The 22,186-nt window shown below is 42.2% G+C and overlaps 1 protein-coding gene across 1 annotated transcript in view; it reads right to left on the minus strand.

The window, feature by feature from the left end:
- Positions 1–3,672: 3,672 nt before the first annotated feature.
- VWF (von Willebrand factor) overlaps positions 3,673–22,186 on the minus strand; it is a 165,245-nt gene continuing 146,731 nt past the window's right edge. The window contains exons 47-52 of the mRNA XM_083615379.1: positions 18,666–18,782; positions 15,581–15,679; positions 13,575–13,703; positions 12,687–12,726; positions 5,548–5,645; positions 3,673–4,029 (exon numbers count right to left, since the gene is read on the minus strand). Of these exons, the coding sequence (XP_083471505.1) occupies positions 3,841–4,029; positions 5,548–5,645; positions 12,687–12,726; positions 13,575–13,703; positions 15,581–15,679; positions 18,666–18,782 (672 nt within the window). The 3' untranslated portion in view covers positions 3,673–3,840. The remainder of the gene's footprint in view (positions 4,030–5,547; positions 5,646–12,686; positions 12,727–13,574; positions 13,704–15,580; positions 15,680–18,665; positions 18,783–22,186) is intronic.

Here is a 22,186-nt window from a genome sequence, read left to right on the forward strand (position 1 = left end):
CTTTAACATGGATTTAAGAAATTTCTTATCTTAGATTTCTATCCCCTTAACAAGATGTCCCCTAAAAGACCATCTGCTGCTTCTGCCTGTGTCTCACCCTCCTCAATTTGCAATCAATCAGTCTTGGCTGAGCAGGGGAACATGGCCCTGGAGACAACTTCTTCAGATGTCCTCAAAGAGAACTTGGGTCAGCTTCATCTTTTGAAGAGAACTTAAGAACCATTAGGGATAACATCTCCGTTCTTCAAGGTGCTGCCCATTTAAAGCAGACGTTTCTGGGATAAAAGATTCAAAACAAACAAATGAAGAAGTCGGTTCTTCTGAAAAACACCTGACTTTCCAAGAGACGATTTCTAGGGCAAGTTACAACATTGTGGACAAGAGGACAACATTCCTTATAAGCCAGATGCATAGACGCGATCTTCATATAATTGACATTAGAAAAATTCCGTATCAAGAAAACCTCTCTGTGTTTATGGTGAACCTCCTTAAAAAAACTTTTATCTTTGGGGGAAGTTTTCCCACTTGAAATAGACCAGGTCACTGTAATTCCTATTCTTCATCTCCCTCCAGCATTGTGATACTTCAGTTTCTTCGCCCTGAAAAGTGAGACATGATTCTAATTTTTTTTGGTCCACAATCATCTTCTTCTTCTTCTTCTTCTTCTTCTTCTTCTTCTTCTTCTTCTTCTTCTTCTTCTTTTAACTTTCTTTTCCTTGTTCTGGGCATATCGCCAAGAAGCAGATAACACTCAGCTAAATCGTCCATATAACAATACGCAGAACTCAGCCAAACTAATGCAGTATTAGTGAGGCATTTATAGTGAAGGATTTTCCCCCACCCCTCTCTTTCTTGCCATGAATGTAAATTGTTAGGCTCACTTCTTCGTCATTTTATTTGGACACCTGCAAAATATTTTTAAATGGCTTTTCTTTCCCTCTTTTTCCTATTTCTCTTTTCTCCATCCCCTTTTTCTCTTTTTACCATGATTATTTTTTGCTTTTTAATTTTTTTTAATGAGTTCTAATTCCATTGTCAAGAATAGAGGGATTTCATAAGCCTGATTCAAGTAGAAAGTTTTTTTTTTAAAGTTCTCCTTTTGTCTTTCTTTTTCTCTTTCTGCTTTATTTACTTTTAATTTTTACTTTTTGAAATATTACTACCTTTTTTTCTTTTTTTCTTAATTCACACGAGCATTTTTTAAAAAATATTTTATTGTTTAAGACTTATTCTCAATTTGGGAAATAGAGCACACATATACTTAATAGAATCAAATTCATATGACAAGTTTAGTGACTGCGTAATTCTTGAGCTTAGACTTTTTAGGGATTATAATAAAGGTTTGAATGTAGAAAATATTAAAACTGAATCTTAGTCTATAAGGTTAAATTGTTAAATGAAGAAATAATGGAAGAACATTGATAAAGGAGTTAAAACTATTTTGAAGACAGTTAGTCGATGTTAAAGGGCTGTGAGAATCCAAGAAACAAAAGCTAATTTTAACATATTTTAAAATGATGGGAGCTGACATAGCTTATTTACAAGAGACGCATTCAATTGAACAGGATACATCCTCATTATTGAAAGACTGGGTGAGGCAGGTATACCTTGCAGGGACTTTAATGAATCATTGGCTCTTCAGCATTTGCCATCATTATCAGCAATGTTGTGTGAACACTGAGTAGGGGGAGAACACGGAATTTATTAATTTTCAAAATGTACTCTATTATGTCTTTTCTTCAAATGTTTATATCCTGTCTTTCTGCCTGACAGTAGGACTCTGAGGCAGCTGACAATCAGTGAAAATGAATATAACATAAGGATTCGGGTTTTTTAAGGCAGCGATGACTTAGGTGGGCTCTGAGAAGATTAGGACAGGAAACGTTATTATTTCATTTGTGATGCAAATAGAATTTGGATTTTGTCTCTGTGAAGTCAAGAGCTAAACTTCTCTAGTTCAGAAAACTGCCTCAAGTTCAGGCATCTGTCTCCGTTGCTGCAGGTAATGCCCCCTCCTCAATCCATTGTGTCCCCCCCCCATTCACAAGTTTCAGGAAAGGGACTAATGGGAGGATTCAGGGCCATCTTTACCTGGGGGTGCAAGCGATGTGGGGCACCCGGGCGCCAAATTCTGAGGGGCGCCAGGTGCCCACCGCTGAAGCCGCCTAAGCTATCTACCTGTTAAAGGTAAAGGTAAAGGTACCCCTGCCCGTACGGGCCAGTCGTGTCCGACTCTAGGATTGTGCGCCCATCTCACTTAAGAGGCCGGGGGCCAGCGCTGTCCAGAGACACTTCCGGGTAACATGGCCAGCGTGACAAAGCTGCTCTGGCGAGCCGGCACCAGCGCAGCACATGGAAACGCCGTTTACCTTCCCGCTATAAAGCGGTACCTATTTATCTACTTGCACTTAAGGGTGCTTTCGAACTGCTAGGTGGGCAGGAGCTGGGACCGAAAGGCGAGCCCTAGGCGCTGAGGTTTTACCCACAGCGCCACCCGCGCTAATCTACCTGTTATGAAATAATAAATAATTTTGATCAAGCTAGAAAAACAAAATACATATATACCTAGGTGTTTCACTAAAGGGCATTCGACCAAATTTAGCTGTGATCTCTCAAGAGCTGGCCTAACCTATGGAGAATAAAGAGATGGATGGACAGACAAATCACTTTCCAAAATATATAGTATATGTAAAAACCAGTTCCCAATGTTCCATCTCTTTCCAGTGTCACCCAAAGCAGAACCCGGGACTGGGCTATGTTTACAAGAGCAGTCTTGATTCTCAGTGGCTGAGACCAGGGCCGACTTTACCTAAGGGTGCAAGGTGTGTGGGGCACCCGGGCGCCGAATTCTGGGGGGCGCTAGGCGCCCACTGCTGAAGCCGCCTAAGCTCTTAACTATCTACCTGTTATGAAATAATAATTTTGATCAAGCTAGAAAAACAAAATACATATATACCCAAGTATTACCGAAATGTATACTTACTGTTTCACTAGAGGGCATTCGACTTTGTGCGCTCATTTACCAAAGACGCGCTGCACCAGGCTTGTCATTCACAACAGCGGCGTTTGACTCAGCGATGCACGCAAAATTAACTCTTACATCAAAATATTATGTTACGTATTGTATTGAGCTGCACTGCTACGCGGCAGTGGGGTCAGGGCGAAATAAAAAGTTTGTTTATTTCCCCCCCTTCTTTCGTAAACAAACAAGGCGTAAGCGTGGTGTCTGAAATAAGCATAATAAAAGTTAATTTGGGGGCTAAACTAAATTTGGGGGCGCTGGGTGGATCTTTGAACCCTGGCGGCGCATATGCTAAAGACAGCGCTGGGAGGACTGACGGAAAGAGTTTCTGGGCTCATATTACCTGGAAGAAAACTCTTGCAGGGAGAGAGTTGGGTTCTTACATGAATGTTCTTGGAGAGCAAACAATTCTCGGTTGAAAGTTTGGGATGGCAGTTCACCCATCAGCAAAACCCACTGGCCTATAAGTCAATGGATCCTGACTTCAGTGCTCTTCATTCAGTGGGAACAGCAGAAACATAGATCAGAGACCTTAATTTTTAACCCAGAGTAGCTATGTGAATTGTCTAGATTTTAGAACTGACAGTTGTCCATACCACCACCCCGTATAAGGAACACTGCAAGATTCAGAAAGCAAAATATCCCAAATATGTGGCTAAATGAGTTCAGAGTTTATTGCTTGGTATGTTACAATGAATGCCTTGGCTAGAAGAACGGTATCAAAATACAAAATACACAAAGAAAATTAGAATTGGATTGTAAATTTCTTGGCAGCTGGGTACAAAAAAAAAAAAAATCACATTAGCTCCCAGAGATATTTATGGCTTGCATTTCCGAGAGAGACATTCACACTGTCTGGCGCTAAAGACTTCATGCTGTACGATGGAGCCATTGGCACAGCGGAGGGGCACTTGCATGGACTCTGTCGCTGTAGCCGAACAACAGGTGCACCGATCTTCAATGCTGTTCAGTGTAATGTTATAAATGGCTCTGCTTGTGCATTTGCCCTGAAAGTGAAATTAGAAAGATTTTATTCTTGCCACACTATTTCCAGAGTAAAATGTTCTGCCATGACAATTGCTCCTACAGTCTCTGGGAAATTAGTTTTGTAAAAGGTCAGGTGCAGACAGAAGGCCAGCTCTCTATAAACCATGGTTTGCAAATTGGACTCTGGCTGCAGTATCTACACTCCTCCTAAACAAAAATTCCACCTTATTTGCCTTAACCATGACTTAACATGACATCATGCCCACTAACACAGAAAGGAGCATCAGTGTTCAGCTGTAATAGCCTTGCCAACAACTTCTTGGAAAAGCTTCGGTCATTAACATGGAGACTGACAGGCCTCTAATTGGACTCAAGAGTTTCTAAACATTGCCTGGATGCTTCCCATTCTATTCCTTTATTGAGTAGATATTTATTGCTATAAAAGCCTCACGATACACAGAACATTTTTATGTATAAACAATGTTCACAAAGTATTATAGACCATTGGGGAAGTAAATGTTTTGCGTTCAGACAGTCCCTCCGCAGGTGAAATCTTTTGAATCTCTGGTTAAAAAGGCTCTTGGCTGGCAGCACAGAGTTACATTGACTGCTACCTCACCCTCATCCCAGAACTATGAAGGAAAGAGTAAAGATCAGACATAGGCAAACTCGGCCCTCCAGATGTTTTGGGACTACAACTCCCATCATCCCTAGAGAACAGGACCAGTGGTCAGGGACGATGGGAACTGTAGTCTCAAAACATCTGGAGGGCCGAGTTTGCCAATGTCTGGTAAAGATAGTTGAATTGGCTCCAATCTAGAGACACAGAAGGGAGGCCTAATATAAATGTAAACCCCAATGGCCATTCAAAAATGGAAACGAGCTTTGGAATTGGGTAAGTGGCAGGAGAAGAGATGATTAATACTTTCCCTATTGGCCATCCTTCCACTACAGTCATTGCTCCCTTCCCCACGCATGGTGTTTATACTGAAAAATAAACCCCCAGAGTTGCTTTTCTTTATGCAAAGTGGCCATCAGGGCTTTGTTGTCGGGCCTCGTGTGTAGTTTGTCCCTGACTATATGCCCACACTTAGCAAGCCTTCTTTCCTTAGAAGATTTTAAGTTGCTGCTTATGATGCAACTCAGGCTGGGCAGAAACAGGGAGACTGACTGACGCTGTGTACACATTCCTGTTTACTCTGTACCCAATGTGCTCCTACTGGTGGTTTGGGAGCAGTGCACATTTTTAGCCACAACCCATATCTTGCCTGGATCAATTCTGTTATTGTCTATTTTGATGCTTCTCCACTCCCAGCCAAATCAACTTTGATCCAAATTGAGAAACAGGATGATCTGGGTGTGTTTTAGGCTGGCAATGTGTACACAGACAGAAAATACTGTTCCAGAAAGGAAGAAACATGCATTCCTGCAGCCTGCTCTTTGTGAGTTGATGCTAGGACATGCCATAGATTGTCTACAGAAATATCTCCTCCAACTTTGCTCACCCAGAGTTCACAAAATGGGTAAGGGTAGATTACCTCACAGTAGTGGATATTCAGCTGGCTTTCATTCACACAGTCACCCACTTTCACATATTCCAGTCTGCCTGTGATTTGCTTGCATTCTGGCTCTACACCTAAAGAGGAAGGAAAAATGCAGTGGTAGCATCTGTAAGAAAGAGGCATGCATCCTACCATTCTATAAAAAGGTAAAGGTAAAGGACCCCTGACAGTTAAGTCCAGTCGCAGACGACTCTGGTGTTGCGGTGCTCATCTCGCTTTACAGGCCGAGGAAGCCGGCGTTTGTCCGCTTCTGCAGACAGTTTTTCTGCGTCATGTGGCCAGCATGACTAAGCCACTTCTGGCACAACAGAACACCAACACCAGAGCAGCACACGGAAACGCTGTTTACCTTCCTGCCGGAGCGGTACCTATTTAGCTACTTGCACTTTGACGTGCTTTCGAACTGCTAGGTTGGCAGGAGCTGGGATTGAGCAACGGGAGCTCACCCCGCCGCGGGGATTCGAACCACCGACCTCCTGATCAGCAAGCCCGAGAGGCTCAGTGGCTCCACCCTATACTGCATACCAAAACAGTAAGCCATCTTCTGTGACACAAGTGGGCAGAGATTGACAGGGTAAATATTGTTGGGTTCTATGGGTGGATTGACATGACCAAAGCATGTGCTGCATATCCCATGAGCAGTTTTTCTCCATGAGGTGGCAATAAGGCTGTCACTGCTTTAATAACTACCGCCAGTAATAAAGCTGTGTGCCACAAGGCACTACAGCCAATCTACAGGAGCATCACACATGCCATTGACATGTGTGGGCTTTAGCATGCATATTGTCCATCCTCACTAACACATGTGCTCTCTGGGACCCATGCAGACATGCAGCTGTGGGCCTCACAGGTCTGATGGCTTCTTTCCTTCTGTGTCCTGAGCTCTGATAAATCTTGGTAGTGTCCAGGAGACTCAAATCTATGGCTATCTGAATCAGAAGCTCAATCGGGACTGCTTTGTTTTGTTTTGTGAATATTCTAATAATTCCAACTGCCTTCTTTTGGTCCATCATAATAGCCAATTGGCCAATAGCCAATGATGCTTTTGAATTATGGTGCTGGAGGAGACTGCAAGAAGATCAAACCTATCCATTCTTAAGGAAATCAGCCCTGAGTGCTCACTGGAAGGACAGATCATGAAGCTGAAGCTCCAATACTTTGGCCACCTCATGAGAAGAGAAGACTCCCTGGAAAAGACCCTGATGTTGGGAAAGATGGAGGGCACAAGGAGAAGGGGACAACAGAGGACGGGATGGTTGGATAGTGTTCTCGAAGCTATCAGCATGAGTTTGACCAAACTGCGGGAGGCAGTGGAAGACAGGAGTGCCTGGCGTGCTCTGGTCCATGGGGTCACGAAGAGTCGGACATGACTAAACGACTAAACAACAACAACCATAGCCAATTATACTGATGCATTCTATGGTTGCATTATAATCAGAAATGTAAAAAAATAATGCAGATTCATTTAATAGAGGAAGTTGTACCACTCCAGGATAGAACTGCACTATTTAGACCAAGGTTTACATTCAATCCATGCACAAAAACCCCACTATTCAGGCATCGTGAACTTTGAAAAAACTGTCGTGTGTGCATAGCACAAATTAATGGTAGAGCATTGTCTAATCCTAAATATTATGTGATATTTCAATCAGCTGACAAAGGATGGGCTTTACTAACTGAATAGAACCTGATAATCCACAAAAAACCAAAAAGAATTGTGATCCCTTTCATATATGAATGATATACTAGGAAAATCAGAGACGTGATTGACAAATCAATAAAACAATCAACCTATAAAGTGTTAAGCTGGCCCCATGTTCTCATGAAGATGTGAACAGAACTTTAGAGACATTGCTAGCAGAAGAAATTGGAGGCTGATTTCTGTATACAATTAATTGCCTTGTGGGGAAAAGGTTTTTGAACCCTACTGACAACAAACAGTATACATACAAACGGTTTTATAACTGTAATGCAAAAGGAGCGGTGTGTGCTATTCTGTGCCTCTGTAATGAGATCTATGTGGGAACAACAGTGAGATCCATCAAGGTTCGCATCTGTGACCATTAAAGCTGCATTAGGAACCACAGAATACAAGCTCCCATTATCCAGCCTTTTCCAGAATATGGATGTATTCAGGAAGACCTAAATTTTTCTGCCTGGAAAAGGTCCGTGCCAAAGGATTACAATTCCATCAGAAATTCCTGCAGAAAGAACTATATTGGATGTAGACTCTGAATACAAAATCCTCCAGGGGCTTAAATCAAAATATGAACTGGATGGGTAACGTTATGAATTGTCTATAAAAGGAGATTCTGGCTGCATAAAGACCATAGACGTCTGAGTATACATATAAGTATTTGTTCATGCTCTTTCAGTAATGTGCTCTGTATGTAAGTATGTTTTGAAATGGAGGGTTAGTTGCTGCCGCATCAGTACAGTTTGCTGTAAATAAAATAGGGTTGCCATATTTCAAAAAGTAAAATTCCTGACAGCTGCAAAGTTGTTGACTTTTTTAAAAGAAGACCTAACCCAAAAATAGAGATTTGAAGCTTTTTGAGCTGTTTCCGCAGCTTTTCCCATTGTGTTGCCATACATTTGGGTTTTCCCTGACATTTTGCCAATTCGGCAAAATTCCCCCAGCGCCATTTTTACACTGAAAACCAGGACATGTCAGGAATTTTCCTGACATATGGCAAGCCTAGTTGTAAAAAACTTTAAGACAGGGATTTAGAAATGGAGATTTAGGGCTCAATATACTAAGCTATGTGGCCATAGTAGCTGGCGTTCGTAAAATGAATTTTAAAAGATGACCTAGAATGCATGTGGCAAATGAATTGAAAATTTGATTTTGTTTGCATTTTAATAAGAAACTACTTAACTTATATTTCTCAAACCAATATGTAAACCAAAATACACCTATCCTTCAAAATTTGCACTTATCTGAATTTTGCAATGCAACTCTCCAACTAAGCAATGCGTACAAATATACATGTATTATTACAGTAATATATACAGTAATGTATCAGCAAAAATAACACATGAAATGTATTTTATTTGTGGAAATTGCTTACAAAAATGTGCATATTAATTAAACCAGCATACAAAAATATATTTGCTAGGAGAAAATTGCATTAAATGCAATTTAATGGGGATTTTTTTTATTTTTGAAAAACCACATATTGCTGCAGAAATGTGAAGAACTGAATTTAAGATGGGAAAATACTTAGAGAACTAAAATACATACTCATCCACTCGTAGTGATGAGTACCCAAATAAACCGAGAATTTTTTCAGTTATTTCTAGTCTTGCATTTAAAATAACCCCAACAATAACGGACTGGCATTACAAGCTACAAGAATTTGCTGAAATGGCACAGTTAACAAATACCCTGAGTGGCAATTCAAAACAAAAATTTATGGAAAAGTGGGATAGATATAAAACATACGTTCAAAAATACAGTAAAGGTTCGCTATCTATGCTGGCGTTTGATTGACGTTGGAGTGAGACTGAGTTGAGAAATAAGACTAAGAGCACATCTTGATATAGGAATGTATTAGATAATATGTAAAGAAATATACAATAATAAGAAATTCATTTGTAAAAAAGGAATATACAACGGGAAAGACAGGAAGTCTAGTGTGTTGGTATGTATATGATTTTTTAGGGGAAAATGGGTTTTTTTTCTTTGTTTTTTTGTTGGTTTGTTTCATTTTCTTTTTAGGTATATAAAATTTGTATATAATTTTTGTATAAATGTTGGAAATTATATTATAGTAAGTCCTGTAGTGTAATATGACAATGTTTACCGATGCAATATAAGAATGTTAATAAATAAATAAAATGCTAAACAAAAATATAGTTTGCTACTGAATTTGTCAACTGGGCACGACCAGTACAAGAAATCTTATCTGTAATAGCAATGTTACCCTTTTACATCACTATGACTGTCACCAGATAAGAGGTTCTTAAAATGGGTTCTGCAAAGGCACTGGCAAATGCATGAAGCAGCGTTATCGCACACGACTAAACGACTAAACAACAACAACAAGGTTGTGCTAAATGTATTCACTTTGAAAGGTGTGGGTTTTTTAAATGAGTGTCAGAGCTGCGTTCTCCTCCATTGTCCCTTCTTCCTCCTGCTGATGGCCAACTTCACTGTGACGTTCCTGGCTTGTATTAAGCAAGAATTCCCTGTTATTTCCATACCAAGGAACAATGGCTCAGTCTCAGTTAACCAGCCACAAACTCTTTTTATGTCTGAACTTGGGAACTCTGGTTTAATACAGTCTAGGATCTTCATGGTTTTCCCAGTAGTAATGTATGGAAGTGAGAGCTGGACCATAAAGAAAGCTGATCGTCGAAGAATTGATGCTTTTGAATTCTGGTGCTGGAGGAGACTCTTGAGAGTCCCATGGACTGCAAGAAGATCAAACCTATCCATTCTGAAGGAAACTCCTTCCCTGAGTGCTCACTGGAAGGACAGATCCTGAAGCTGAGACTCCAATACTTTGGCCAACTCATGAGAAGAGAAGACTCCCTGGAAAAGACCCTGATGTTGGGAAAGATGGAGGACACAAGGAGAAGGGGACGACAGAGGACGAGATGGTTGGACAGTGTTCTCAAAGCTACCAGCATGAGTTTGACAAAACTGCGGGAGGCAGTGGAAGACAGGAATGCCTGGCGTGCTCTGGTCCATGGGGTCACGAAGAGTTGGACACGACAAAACGACGAAACAACAACAACAACAACAGGATCTTCATGCCAAAACTGGTACATGATAAGGTGTGGCGAAAGAGTGGCATGTGATTCATGGCACCTTGAACTTGGACTGTGATTTGGTGCCCCTTGGCTGCTGCTCCTTCTTGTTGCCATTTTCCTTCATTTTGTCTGCTCTCATTGCCATTATAAGACTCATTTGCCCAAGCTGTCATTTAATCCTGTCGTTTGGCAGTGGCTTCCTATGTGGTTTTAAGTGTCAGTGTTAGGAAATACAAGAATATCATTGAGACCATGCAGATGTGTTCACAAGTGCCAAAAATGGCTATAAAGAGGCGGTCCTTTTCAACGTTTGCAGAAACCAACATGAAAAGAGGCAGGCAGTTTTGACTTAGCCCTAGAACTGACATGTTGGTCCTAAAAGCAACTTCTGGGCCTCTATAATGTTCATTGGAATTTTCACTGGATTCCCTCAATCTTGAATTAGTAGAAAATCCAATCAGAAAACTGATATTGGTCAATGTTCGGACTTTCCAACATATCCAGCATCATCCTATAAAAAGCTTTCCATTAGCAGATGAAAGCCAGAACTGGCAGATTACACTGTTAGGAGGCTTTTTAAATTTTACTTGCTTTGCTGTTCATTTTCTGCAGTGTTTCTTTAAAGTTGTCTTTGAGCCTTTTCAGTATTACATTCACATCTGTTTTATGCAATGGTTAATTGGCTATTTTCAGTAATAGTCACAGTGCAGATAAAAAAACCAAACCCCTCTTAATTAAATTAACCTGTGAGCACTTTACAGTGAGAGTCTATTATCTCAAGAGCTCCAGTGACTTTTATTTCTTAAAACTGGAACTTGCTGATATATGGACAGGCAACGGCAAGAAATGATCTTGGAATAAATTCCTCAAACTGGGGTTTTGTTACAGCAGTTAACTGTGGCTGCATAGGGATGGCCATCTTTTATTTATTGGCACATGAACAGAACAAAAAGTAAGAGGAGAGAGAATGAAGGGTGAAGAGGTGCTGACATTTTGACCTTCAAAGGAGGGATAGTTTTCAGGGATAAACAAATTCTATAATTATCCACCATATAACTTGACAACTGACGCCTTTATTTGAGGTCATGTTGAAGAATTAGTTTTGGAGACTGATCCAGGCAAAAGAAGAAAATCAGGGTAAAGTCTCCACTTTAAGAAATATAGTGTTTCCTAAACTTCTGGCAGTGAGAATCATACTTTTACAGCTCAAAAGGTTTATGCTTTAGAGGAGGCAATTAAAACCAAAAGCAAAAACAAAACCTCTGAGGAAGGAACTTTCTTGCATGCATTTTTTTCTGCAGGAGTCATTGACCATTGTGCATCTCTTTTTTATGCTTTGTTGTAAACACCAGCAAAAATCAAAAAGAAAAACCATACATCTACGTCACTTGTTACACCAAATACAAAATAAACAAAAGGATAAAATCATCTGTTTTGACGGTAAATTTTCTTAAGGTACATTTAACTTCCCGTCTTCTCCATGCTTCTTTTAATATTTACAAACTTCTTGCATAAATCTATCTGTTCATTTTATATTAAAGTATTATTCTCTTATATCCTTGTTTCTTACTTAGTTATTCAAAGGTTGCGACCGAGTTCATACTACAACAATTGATCTTAAGATATGATTTGAAAACCTCCCATTTTGCAATAAATACTTGTTTTGACTTAGCTTTCATTTCTTTTTTCAGATAGTTGGGCTAGCTCTGCATATTTGGCTAGTATTTGTAACCATTCTGACCTGGAAGGGATTTTATCACTTTTCCATTTAGTCGCTATTCAGATTCTCGCTGTGACTGTGGCGTATAAAAAAAAACTTCTTTTACATTTTTAGGAATGTCTGAACCTGTAATTCTGAGTAGAAATGCTTCTGGTCTTTTCTAAAAATGAAACCCTAAACTTTTTTAAAAGTTCTATATAGATGTCATCTCAGAAGATCTAATTTTTTTTACATCGCCACCACATGTGGAACATAGTACCAGTTTCTACTCCACATCTCCAATAAGTACTAGATACATTTTTGAAAGCTTCCAAAAATGGGGGATACCTGCATCTCAGGGTTCTATATCTCTGTGTCAGAAAGAATCCTGCAGTCCAGTCACATCCAATACAGACAAAATGGAATCGAGGCAAGTGATTCAGTGAGGTGTAGCGGTTTGAGTGTTGGACTAAGACCTGGGAGACCAGGGTTCAAACCCTAAGGAAGCCATGAAACATGCCGGACTACCTACCTCACAGAATTTCTGTGAGGCTCAAGTCGGCAAATGGGAACTAAGTATGCCACCTTAAGCTCTTTGGGGGGAAACACAAATGTAAAAATAAATAAAAGATATGCAGCTACCAAAACAGCTACTTACATGTTTTGCAGCATGTGTTGTCAAGGTTTGCGACTTTGCCCTAAAAAGAGAACACATCTCATTTAAAATATTTTAAAGTACAGTGGATGCTCGGGTTGCAAACGTGATCCATGCGGGAGGCAAGTTCGCAACCCGCGACCCACGCATCTGCGCACGCGTGGGTCACGATTCGGCGTGCTTCTGCGCATGCGCAAGTGCCGAAATCCAGAAGTAACCCGTTCTGGTACTTCCGGGTTCAGCACGGTGCGCAACCCGAAATCGCGCAACCTGAAGCATCTGTAACCCAAGATGTGATTGTATATGGAAGCCACCCAGAGTGGCTGGGGCAACCCAATCATATGGGTGGGGTACGAATAAAATAATAATAATTCTCTTTCATGGGTGCCAACTTCAATAAATAATGGGGGGGGGCAAGTAAGCCCTACCCTGTATATATGATCACAAGATGTGATGCACACACACTTTCTTTTAAGGCAATGCCCATCAACTGGGGGAGGGGGAGACAGTCCTCCTCAAATATATTATTTAAAACATTCAGAACATAATTAAAATTAACAATAAGCAAAAGAGAAATCAAAACCCTTGCAAACATTCTGTATATCTGAGTTGGCTTATCTAAAAACAAAAAATGTTTCAGCAGATGAAGGGGCCTGCCTGATGTCCATAGGCAGGAAGACCCAAGTGTGGGTGCTGTCACACTAAAATACGGATTTCATACAAATGCACAATGTGGCACCTGTAGCAGGGCCAGTTCTGCAAATCAAAGCAGCAGAGAGCTTGTGTTGCTCTGCAAAGGAGCAGGCACACAAATTGTGCTATAATAATCGGCACCAGCATCATCGCCACACTGTGCGATCTACTCAACGGGGCACTTGGCTCATTACTTACTCCTTCAGACAGACACTTGTTGGTATCAAATGGCGGGCAAGCAGTGATTCTCTTCTCCCAGGTGAAATCTCCTTTCATGTTGACTTTGCAATAATGGGTGTCGCACCCGTCTTGGATCATTTCAGTGGGCTGTGGGAAAAACCAGATTTTCCAATTATACAAATTATTGTCACCATTACCACCATCAAGTTGTATTTTTCTCAAGGTGAAAGTCTCAAGGTTAGCTCGTACTTCTACCAACCAGGGATTATTCGTCAGATGCTGAGTGCGGAACAGTCCCATGTGCTCCCAGTCATCTGCTTATGGCAAAAGGTGGGGACCGCCCTGTGATCTTCGGATTTAGGATGGTTTACAAATTTAATATATAAATATGAATATTTTTTGGAGGTTGAAGTGTTGTGGTAACTGGCCATGTGTACTCATGGCATGCGTAACATGTTCAGCAGAATTCATGTTGTGGGGGTACAGATAGCTCCACTGTTCCCTCCAGATACACAGTGTATTTGTCTGGAAAACATGTATAAACCAGCCCCTTATTGTTCATGTTCAAAAGGGAAGAAGCCAAGCAAGACAATACCTTTTGCCTATCTTCCCTCAAGTTTCCCCCTCTGACTGTAAGTGAGAGGGAGCGTCCACCTGAAGGAGCGTCTCCACCCCCATTGTTCAGCCCGGAAACTGAGGTCCAGCTCTGACGGCCTTCTGGCGGTTCCCTCACTGCGAGAAGCAAAGCTACAGGGAACCAGGCAGAGGGCCTTCTCGGTAGTGGCGCCCTCCCATCAGATGTTAAGGAATTAAACAACTATCTGATTTTTAGAAGATATCTGAAGGCAACCCTGTTTAGGGAAGTTTTTAATGTTCAATGTTTCATTGTGTTTTTAATATTCCATTGGGAGCCACCCAGAGTGGCCGGGGAAACCCAGCCAGATGGGCAGGTTATGAATAAATTATTATTATTATTATTATTATTATTATTATTATTATTATATTATTATTATTTCATGATGCTGAAAGCCAGACAGTCACTCAGGCCTAGAGACAACCACTCCTAAGACAACCTTATGGGGAGCCATCTGTGAGAGTTGTAGCTCAGCATCTGGGGGCATCCACAGATATATATGAAGAACCTGAAGGAGCGTCTCCACCCCCATTGTTCAGCCCGGAAACTGAGGTCCAGCTCCGACGGCCTTCTGGCGGTTCCCTCACTGCAAGAAGCAAAGCTATAGGGAACCTGGTAGAGGGCCTTCTCTGTAGTGGCACCCGCCTTGTGGAACGTCCTCCCATCAGATGTCAAGGAAATAAACATCTATCTGACTTTTAGAAGACACCTGAAGGCATCCCTCTGCAGGGAAGTTTTTAATGTTTGAGTTTTTTTGTATTTTAATGTTTTGTTGGGAGCCGCACAGAGCGGCTAGGGGCAGCCAGTCAGATGGGTGGCATATAAATAAAATCATCACCATCATTTTTTGTGCATCTCCTGTTGCAAGTTCCTTACAGTACAGTGGTACCTCTGGATGCGAACGGGATCCGTTCCGGAGCCCCGTTCGTATCCTGAAGTGAACGTAACACACGATTGCGCGTCTGCGGGTTGCGTTTCGCCGCTTCCGCACATGCGCGTGACGTCATTTTGAGTGTATGCGCATGCGGTGAAACCCGGAAGTAACGCATTCCGTTACTTCAGGGTCACTGCAGAACCCGAAAATGCTTAACATGAAGTGTATTCATCCCAAGGCATGACTGTAGTTGTCTAAGCAAAAGGGACTCTATCCTGTATGTAGCTGACACTCTATAAATAATATACAACAGTACTACTGCTACTGCTGCCACCAGGACACAAGGAACTGGACCACTTCTTGCCTTTTCATCTAGAGCTTGAAATGGCAGGAAATGTTCTTGCAGAAGCCCCTTTCTTATCAATGTGCTATATATATAATATATGTGGACTCTTCCAGACAAACTGCGTTCACTCGGCGTTATAGTGGACCCAGTTTTAGGTGAAACCAACTCACCTTCAGGGAAATAATAGTTCTGTTCCTCAGCTGTATGGAACATGCAGATGGCAAGCATTTGCCGCAGCAGGAGCCAGAGACTGTTTCCATCCTGTAATTCTGCAAAGAAATAAAATGGGTGATTTCACTGAACCTCAGTCTTCACCGACATCAAAATAATCTGCTAAAGTGCAGTGACACTGCCTCACTTCACGGCCATACTCAGCTATGGCAGTCCACTAGACTGAAGCCACATCATCTGTAACCCAGTGGGCATGCCATTCAGGAGACAGTCAAATCCATTGCGTGTCGAGGTCCCCAAGCCACCCCCTAAATAAATCACAATTCACACAGAAATTTGTGTTTAAGGTTTTGGGCATAATTTTGGCCACAACTTTATTAAAATGCATAATATGAGTGGTTGTTTAGGCATTGGTTATGACTATCTGTCCCCGCACTGGGACAGAACTGACTTCCGGATTCCAGCGAAAGCTAGTAAGGGAAAACAATATTGGGGAGAAAATGGGGCTGGGCACCCCTCCCCACATGCTCCCAGGGGCTTGCACGGCCCTAGCCCCTTAGCAGGGATACGGACAAAAGTATGGCAAACCCCTGCAGTCCTTTAACAAAATTCCTTTGCAGCAGCAGCATTGGAGGGGCAGGCACAGCCAACCCTTACCCCTCCACCAATCAATTTTTAACCAATGCCTAACCGCAACCTTTCAAGTTGTGACGATTTGCTACGCAGTAGGCAAAAACCAAATGACACCAGCCAATCTGCCAAATGGACAAAATTCCTACCAGGCCCGTGCCTCAAAGCAGACGACCCCATGGCAGGCATAGCAAGGTCAAGCGCAACAGCCCTAAATTAGGGAGGGCGGGCGATCCGATGCATGCAGCAAGAGAACACGCTTTCTCACACCAGTGGCTCATGTCCCTTGTGGGGAGACACCCTATATCATTATGTAATTCTTGGGTTACAGATGACGATCGGTGGGAGGCAACTCTGTGCTGAAACACTTTTGCGTGGCAAATCAGATCCTCTTTAAGGAGGGTACGCATTGCACTCGGGCCCCCAGGCATCTCACCTCCTGGTGTGGGCAGGGCTATGCCCTGCTCAACTCTGGTCATTTCGCAGTCACTTGGTCCCTAAAGCCAATTGCTTGGCTTGGGGGGTGACCGCAAAACATTATCTAAGCCCTGCGTGATGTTTGCTGGACCTCTTTGCCTTCGCGCAGCGGATCCCCCGCCTGTCCACCCCTTTATCTGGTGTGTTGGCCTTGCTGTGGACATTGTTGGTCGCCTGTTTTGCAATGGGGGCCTGGTAGGAATTTTTCCATTTGGCAGATTGGCAGAGCCATTTGGTTTTCACCTACCACGTAGCAATCATCACAACTTTGTAAGGTTTGGCGGTTAGGCATTGGATCAGCAATGTGTGGGGCGGAGAGGTGCGGTCATCACCTGCCACTCCAAGCTCAAGGGTATTCTGTTAAAGGAATCAGGGGTTGGCCTGGGTCTTGTCCGAAACCTAGGGGCTAGGGCCATACCAGGACCCCACGGGGGCTCCCTCTGGTTGTGTTTCACCCTTTTATCAGATTCCCCGTGATGTGGGCGGGAGTCTGATATAGTGTGGACGATTCCAATGCCTAAGCCAATACCACTCACATTCTGTATTCAATAAAGTTGTGGCCAAAGTTTTGCCCAATAACTCAAACTAAAACCCCGTGTTAATTGTGTCTTCATTTTTGGGGGTGGCTGGGGGAACTCAAAGCGCAACTGTTCTACAACAATAACCTGAGAGTCTGTCCTTAGAAGTTACACATTTGTCGTCATCTATAACAACACATACATAAATACTGCGTGCGATGTTGCTTTGGGGGAGATTGGCAAAGGCCTATTTTTATTCCTTCCTCCCTCTTCCTGTCCCCCCTCAATGATTTCATCATTTGATGAGGAGGGATTGGGCTCAGAGAAAGCTTCTCTGGAGTCTAATCCCTCTTTTCAACAGCTGCTTTCAGGGATGAAGTGAATGTTAAGACCTCTCTTCATCTCTGAAGCAAGTCTTGTGGGAACAGAACTGGGCACAGAATAGGAAATCTATACTGAATGACGCTGAAAGGGTTCTGCCTTCACACAAAAACTAAATGAGCAAATCTGAATGGCAAAGGGCCTACATAAGAAATATTACATTTTTTGAAATAATGGCTGTATTTCTAGCATGTAAAGACTTAAAGTGTCGAGTCCATCCAGGAACTCTTGAGAAATGTAGGGGTCCCTAGAAACCTTGGCTGCTGCTGCTGCACACACACACGCAGTTTCTACCAGTATAAGCTGTGTTGTATGAACTGGCAAGTTAGGGGGAGAATTTCAGCAAGGTTCTGAGCCATTCATGCTCCAACCTAAAGTCCCCGCCAGTTTGGGATGCATCCACTATGAAAACAGTAATTTCAGGTATTTAGAAATGTTTTCTTAAGCGATTTTAAACAGATCCTTTACCTAATTGCATGTGGAAATATGCAAAATGCGACTCTAACCAAGTTCAATAAAAAATAAGGCTCACACTAAACATGTAACAATATTCCGTTCTGAGCCAACCGGAGTGAGGGAACATGGAAAATTTAGGTAAGAATTGTGGCCATGAAGAATGAAAAAGTGTCTTGAAAATTATTTGGCAGCAGCTGTCAAGTGTACAGAAAGACCCTGATCTCATTATTATTATTATTATTTTACAGGTAGCATTAGAAACATTTAAAACTTTTTGCAGACCATGTGCTTTAACTCCTACTTTTCTTTCTGGCAAGGCTTAAAGGGCCTTCGGGTTCAAGTATTTATTTACTTATTTTGTAAAAGTTGTATACCACTGATTGTTATTTTTAAAAACCCTCAAAGTAGTATGGAAATCAGTGATACTGTAAGATAAAGGATGTAGTTAATTTATATGGTCCAGCCAACTCCTGTGGCACAAAACGCATGCTGCACATTTCCATGAATTCTGGTAGAGTTTGCGACTGTGAGTGTGCGTCTTTTAACAGAGGTGTGAGAATAAAGTAGCTTGGAATATATCCTAGACCTTCAATATCAGCAGGGCCATAACACACTCTCTTACCTTGGGGCAAGGTTCACAGGTGATTTTTCCACATGTCAATTTATATTTCAAAAACAGTCCCCTCTGTAGGCTGCACTGACAGCTGGTGCATTGATCCAACAGCATGCGTTTCCCAGGCTGAAAGATGAGAACAAAACCGCAGTTTCAACTGATCATGCTTTCTCATCAGAAACATGAAGAATGGACCATTCTTAACCAGATGAATAATAATAATAATAAAACCGTTCAGCCTCTAAACATATAATTTCCAAAAGAAGATATGAAAACCACTACTTTGCTGATGGTTCAAGCAAAAATGATAATAATATTAAGTGTCCAGGGAATCTATTGGAAATGAACTATCAAGCAAATGTCTTTCTGCCTTTCCATTCAGTCCCCATTGTGGCATGAACTCCTTCCCCTTTCTCCAGCTGTGGTTACAATCCATTAGGTAAAGGGTAAAGGGACCCCTGACCATTAGGTCCAGTCGTGGCCGACTCTGGGGTTGCGCGCTCATCTCGCTTTATTGCCCGAGGGAGCCAGCGTACAGCTTCCGGGTCATGTGGCCAGCGTGACTGAGCCACTTCTGGCGAACCAGAGCAGCACACGGAAACGCCGTTTACCTTCCCGCCGGAGCCACACCTATTTATCTACTTGCACTTTGATGTGCTTTCGAACTGCTAGGTTGGCAGGAGCAGGGACCGAGGAATGGGAGCTCACCCCATCATGGGGATTTGAACCGCTGACCTTCTGATTGGCAAGTCCTAGGCTCTGTGGTTTAACACACAGCGCCACCCGCGTCCCACCCGCACCACCCGCGTCCCACATTACAATCCATTAGTTGACAATAAATGCAACAAAGGACACACACGCAAGGAAATGATATGCCAATTATTACCAGACAAACCTATACTAGGCTCCTGATTATCCTGATCCCCTTCATCTGAATTCACAGCCCTATGTTTAAGACAGGGTCACATACACAGGATTGATTTCTTAGATTCCTACATGAAGTAGGAGGATTTAATTTTTGCATTGGCTAAAATTGCCACAGAAAATCTAAAATTACTATATCCTAGGGTTGCTGGGAATTATATTCACAGAATTGAATCCAATGGTTCTCCATTCTTTTAGTTTGAATCATTTATTTAGGGGGAAAAAGAAGTTTCTACGCTGTAACCTAGCAGCAAGGCAAAATTAAAAACCCACTAATATCCCATGTTTGGGGGAAAGCTGCCACCCAGATAAAATTGTCAGGGATTATTCCTGGACAGTAAAAGGTAAAGGTACTCCTGACTGTTAAGTCCAGTCGTGGACGACTCTGGGGTTGCGGCACTCATCTCGCTTTACTGGCCAAGGGAGCCAGCGTTTGTCCGCAGATAGCTTCTGGGTCATGTGGCCAGCAGGACTAAGTCGCTTCTGGCGAAACCAGAGCAGCGCATGGAAAGACCGTTTACCTTCCCGCCGGAGCAGTACCGATTTATCTACTTGCACTTTGACGTGCTTTCAAACTGCCAGGTTGGCAGGGTCCTGGACAATAAAGCCCCATTAACAAGGAGATTACTAGGAGCTGGCAAATGCATATTATTATTATTATTTAAGTTTGTGAAATACACCTATGAAATGCTGCATGAGAATCCTACAACATCTGCTAACACACTACTGGCCAATGCAAGCCGTAAAAGTCAGTATCAAGGCAAAGAGCACCCGGGTCTTCCTTAATCACTCTGCTCAATAAAAGCCTGGGAAACCAGATGACTGTTGCAAGGCGATTCCATTTGGTAAGTCAAGCCACCTGGTTGGAAGTTTAAAGCAATTCAGAATGAACGCAGTTAAACCAAACTATGGGAGAATAAAGCTGGTAACTAGATACGAGGTGGAAATGTAAAGGGATTAAGGCAAAAACAAATGGCTCCAGTGATATAATGGCAACAGAAGACTCTGAACGTTGTTAATGGGGGCCAGTAGGGAGAGGTGAGGAAAGAAGAGAGGGGATTTTCCTTTAATGGAAAGTGAAATATGTACTTCAAGGGTGGTTAAAAATACATTTTTCAAGTCTGGGAAATGTAAGTGTGTGAGATACCAAGTCCTGCTTCCATGTTACTTCCAGCAGTACTTTACTGGATGAAGGCCAAACTCTCAGGAGAATGTCTAAATATTACAAATCACAGATTATGCATTTGGAGAGTCTTGGTTTTTTTCATGGGAAAACAGAAACCCTGGAGGAAAGATGGGTGGATATACTAAAGAAACACTGATGGGTTGAACTGAACTAGGAAGGGTGTTCTACAAAGAAAAAAACTTTTAATTAACACACGCACATACTTTAAACTGCTGAGAGTTTTTGCAGTGCTATTGTTTTTTTCTAGTTTTGTAAAGTTTTAGTTTTTTGCACTTTTGTCCTGGACATTCCAACTGGCGAATGAAGACAGGCCACAACTTTTAGAACAAACAAACAAACCTGCAATCCTATACTACTTTATCTAGGAATACATTGCCATGAATTCAGTAGGATTTTCTTCTGAGTGGAGTTTCATGGAATTGCACTATAAACAGATAAATGCCCCCTGAAGCAGTTATAATAATGAAGGACTAATACTGGGCCTTAGATAGAGCTAATAAGAATGATTTAAAAATATTTTCCTAGCATTCTCCCTCTCTCTACCCCTCCCCCGCTTCCTTTTCCTGTCTTTCTCTATCCTATCCTAATTTGCCTTTCTCTGATTCCCTCTCTGACTCTCAGGGCAAAGCTTTTGATGCCTTAATTAGATTTGTGGGCAATTGTATTCTTACTTAAAAACTGCTGCTGGGGCTCCAGATTGGATTGAAACATAATGAAGCACTTTTTGAACAACCAAACTGCTTCTCGGGCATCTTCTCTGTAATCCTTTTGTATTTTTTTTTTTTTTTGCTTTCAGAGTGAGCTTCCCTTTTCCACAGACGTTCCCCCCATGGAGGAAAATGCTAATGTTGCAAGGAAAGTCCCTTGGTCTCAGTTCCTTTTCATGGTAATAAAAAGGTAAAGGGACCCCTAACCATTAGGTCCAGTCGTGACCAACTCTTGGGTTGCGGCGCTCATCTCGCTTTATCGGCCGAGGGAGCCGGCGTACAGTTTCTGGGTCATGTGGCCAGCATGACTAAGCCGCTTTTGGCGAACCAGAGCAGCGCACGGAAACGCTGTTTACCTTCCCGCTGGAGCGGTACCTATTTATCTACTTGCACTTTAACGTGCTTTCAAACTGCTAGGTTGGCAGGAGCTGGGACTGAGCAACGGGATCTCACCCCATCACAGGGATTTGAACCGCCGACCTTCTGATCGGCAAGCCCTAGGCTCTGTGGTTTAACCCACAGCGCCACTTGCGTCCCTTTCATGGTAATAGGGGTAGCGAAATCAAGCAAGGACATGTCATTCAAGTGCTTAGAAAGCCAGAGAAGGAGGAGAAAACCCAGAAGAGGAGATGAGAGTTTATTCTCTGGTCAATCAAAGGGAATAACTGTATGAAAAACTCTCCAATTTATGGTTCCACTTCTGGTGTGTGTAA

The sequence above is a fragment of the Podarcis filfolensis genome (assembly GCF_964270895.1).
Source record: "Podarcis filfolensis genome assembly, chromosome: 5".
NCBI classification, from domain to species: Eukaryota; Metazoa; Chordata; class Lepidosauria; order Squamata; family Lacertidae; genus Podarcis; species Podarcis filfolensis.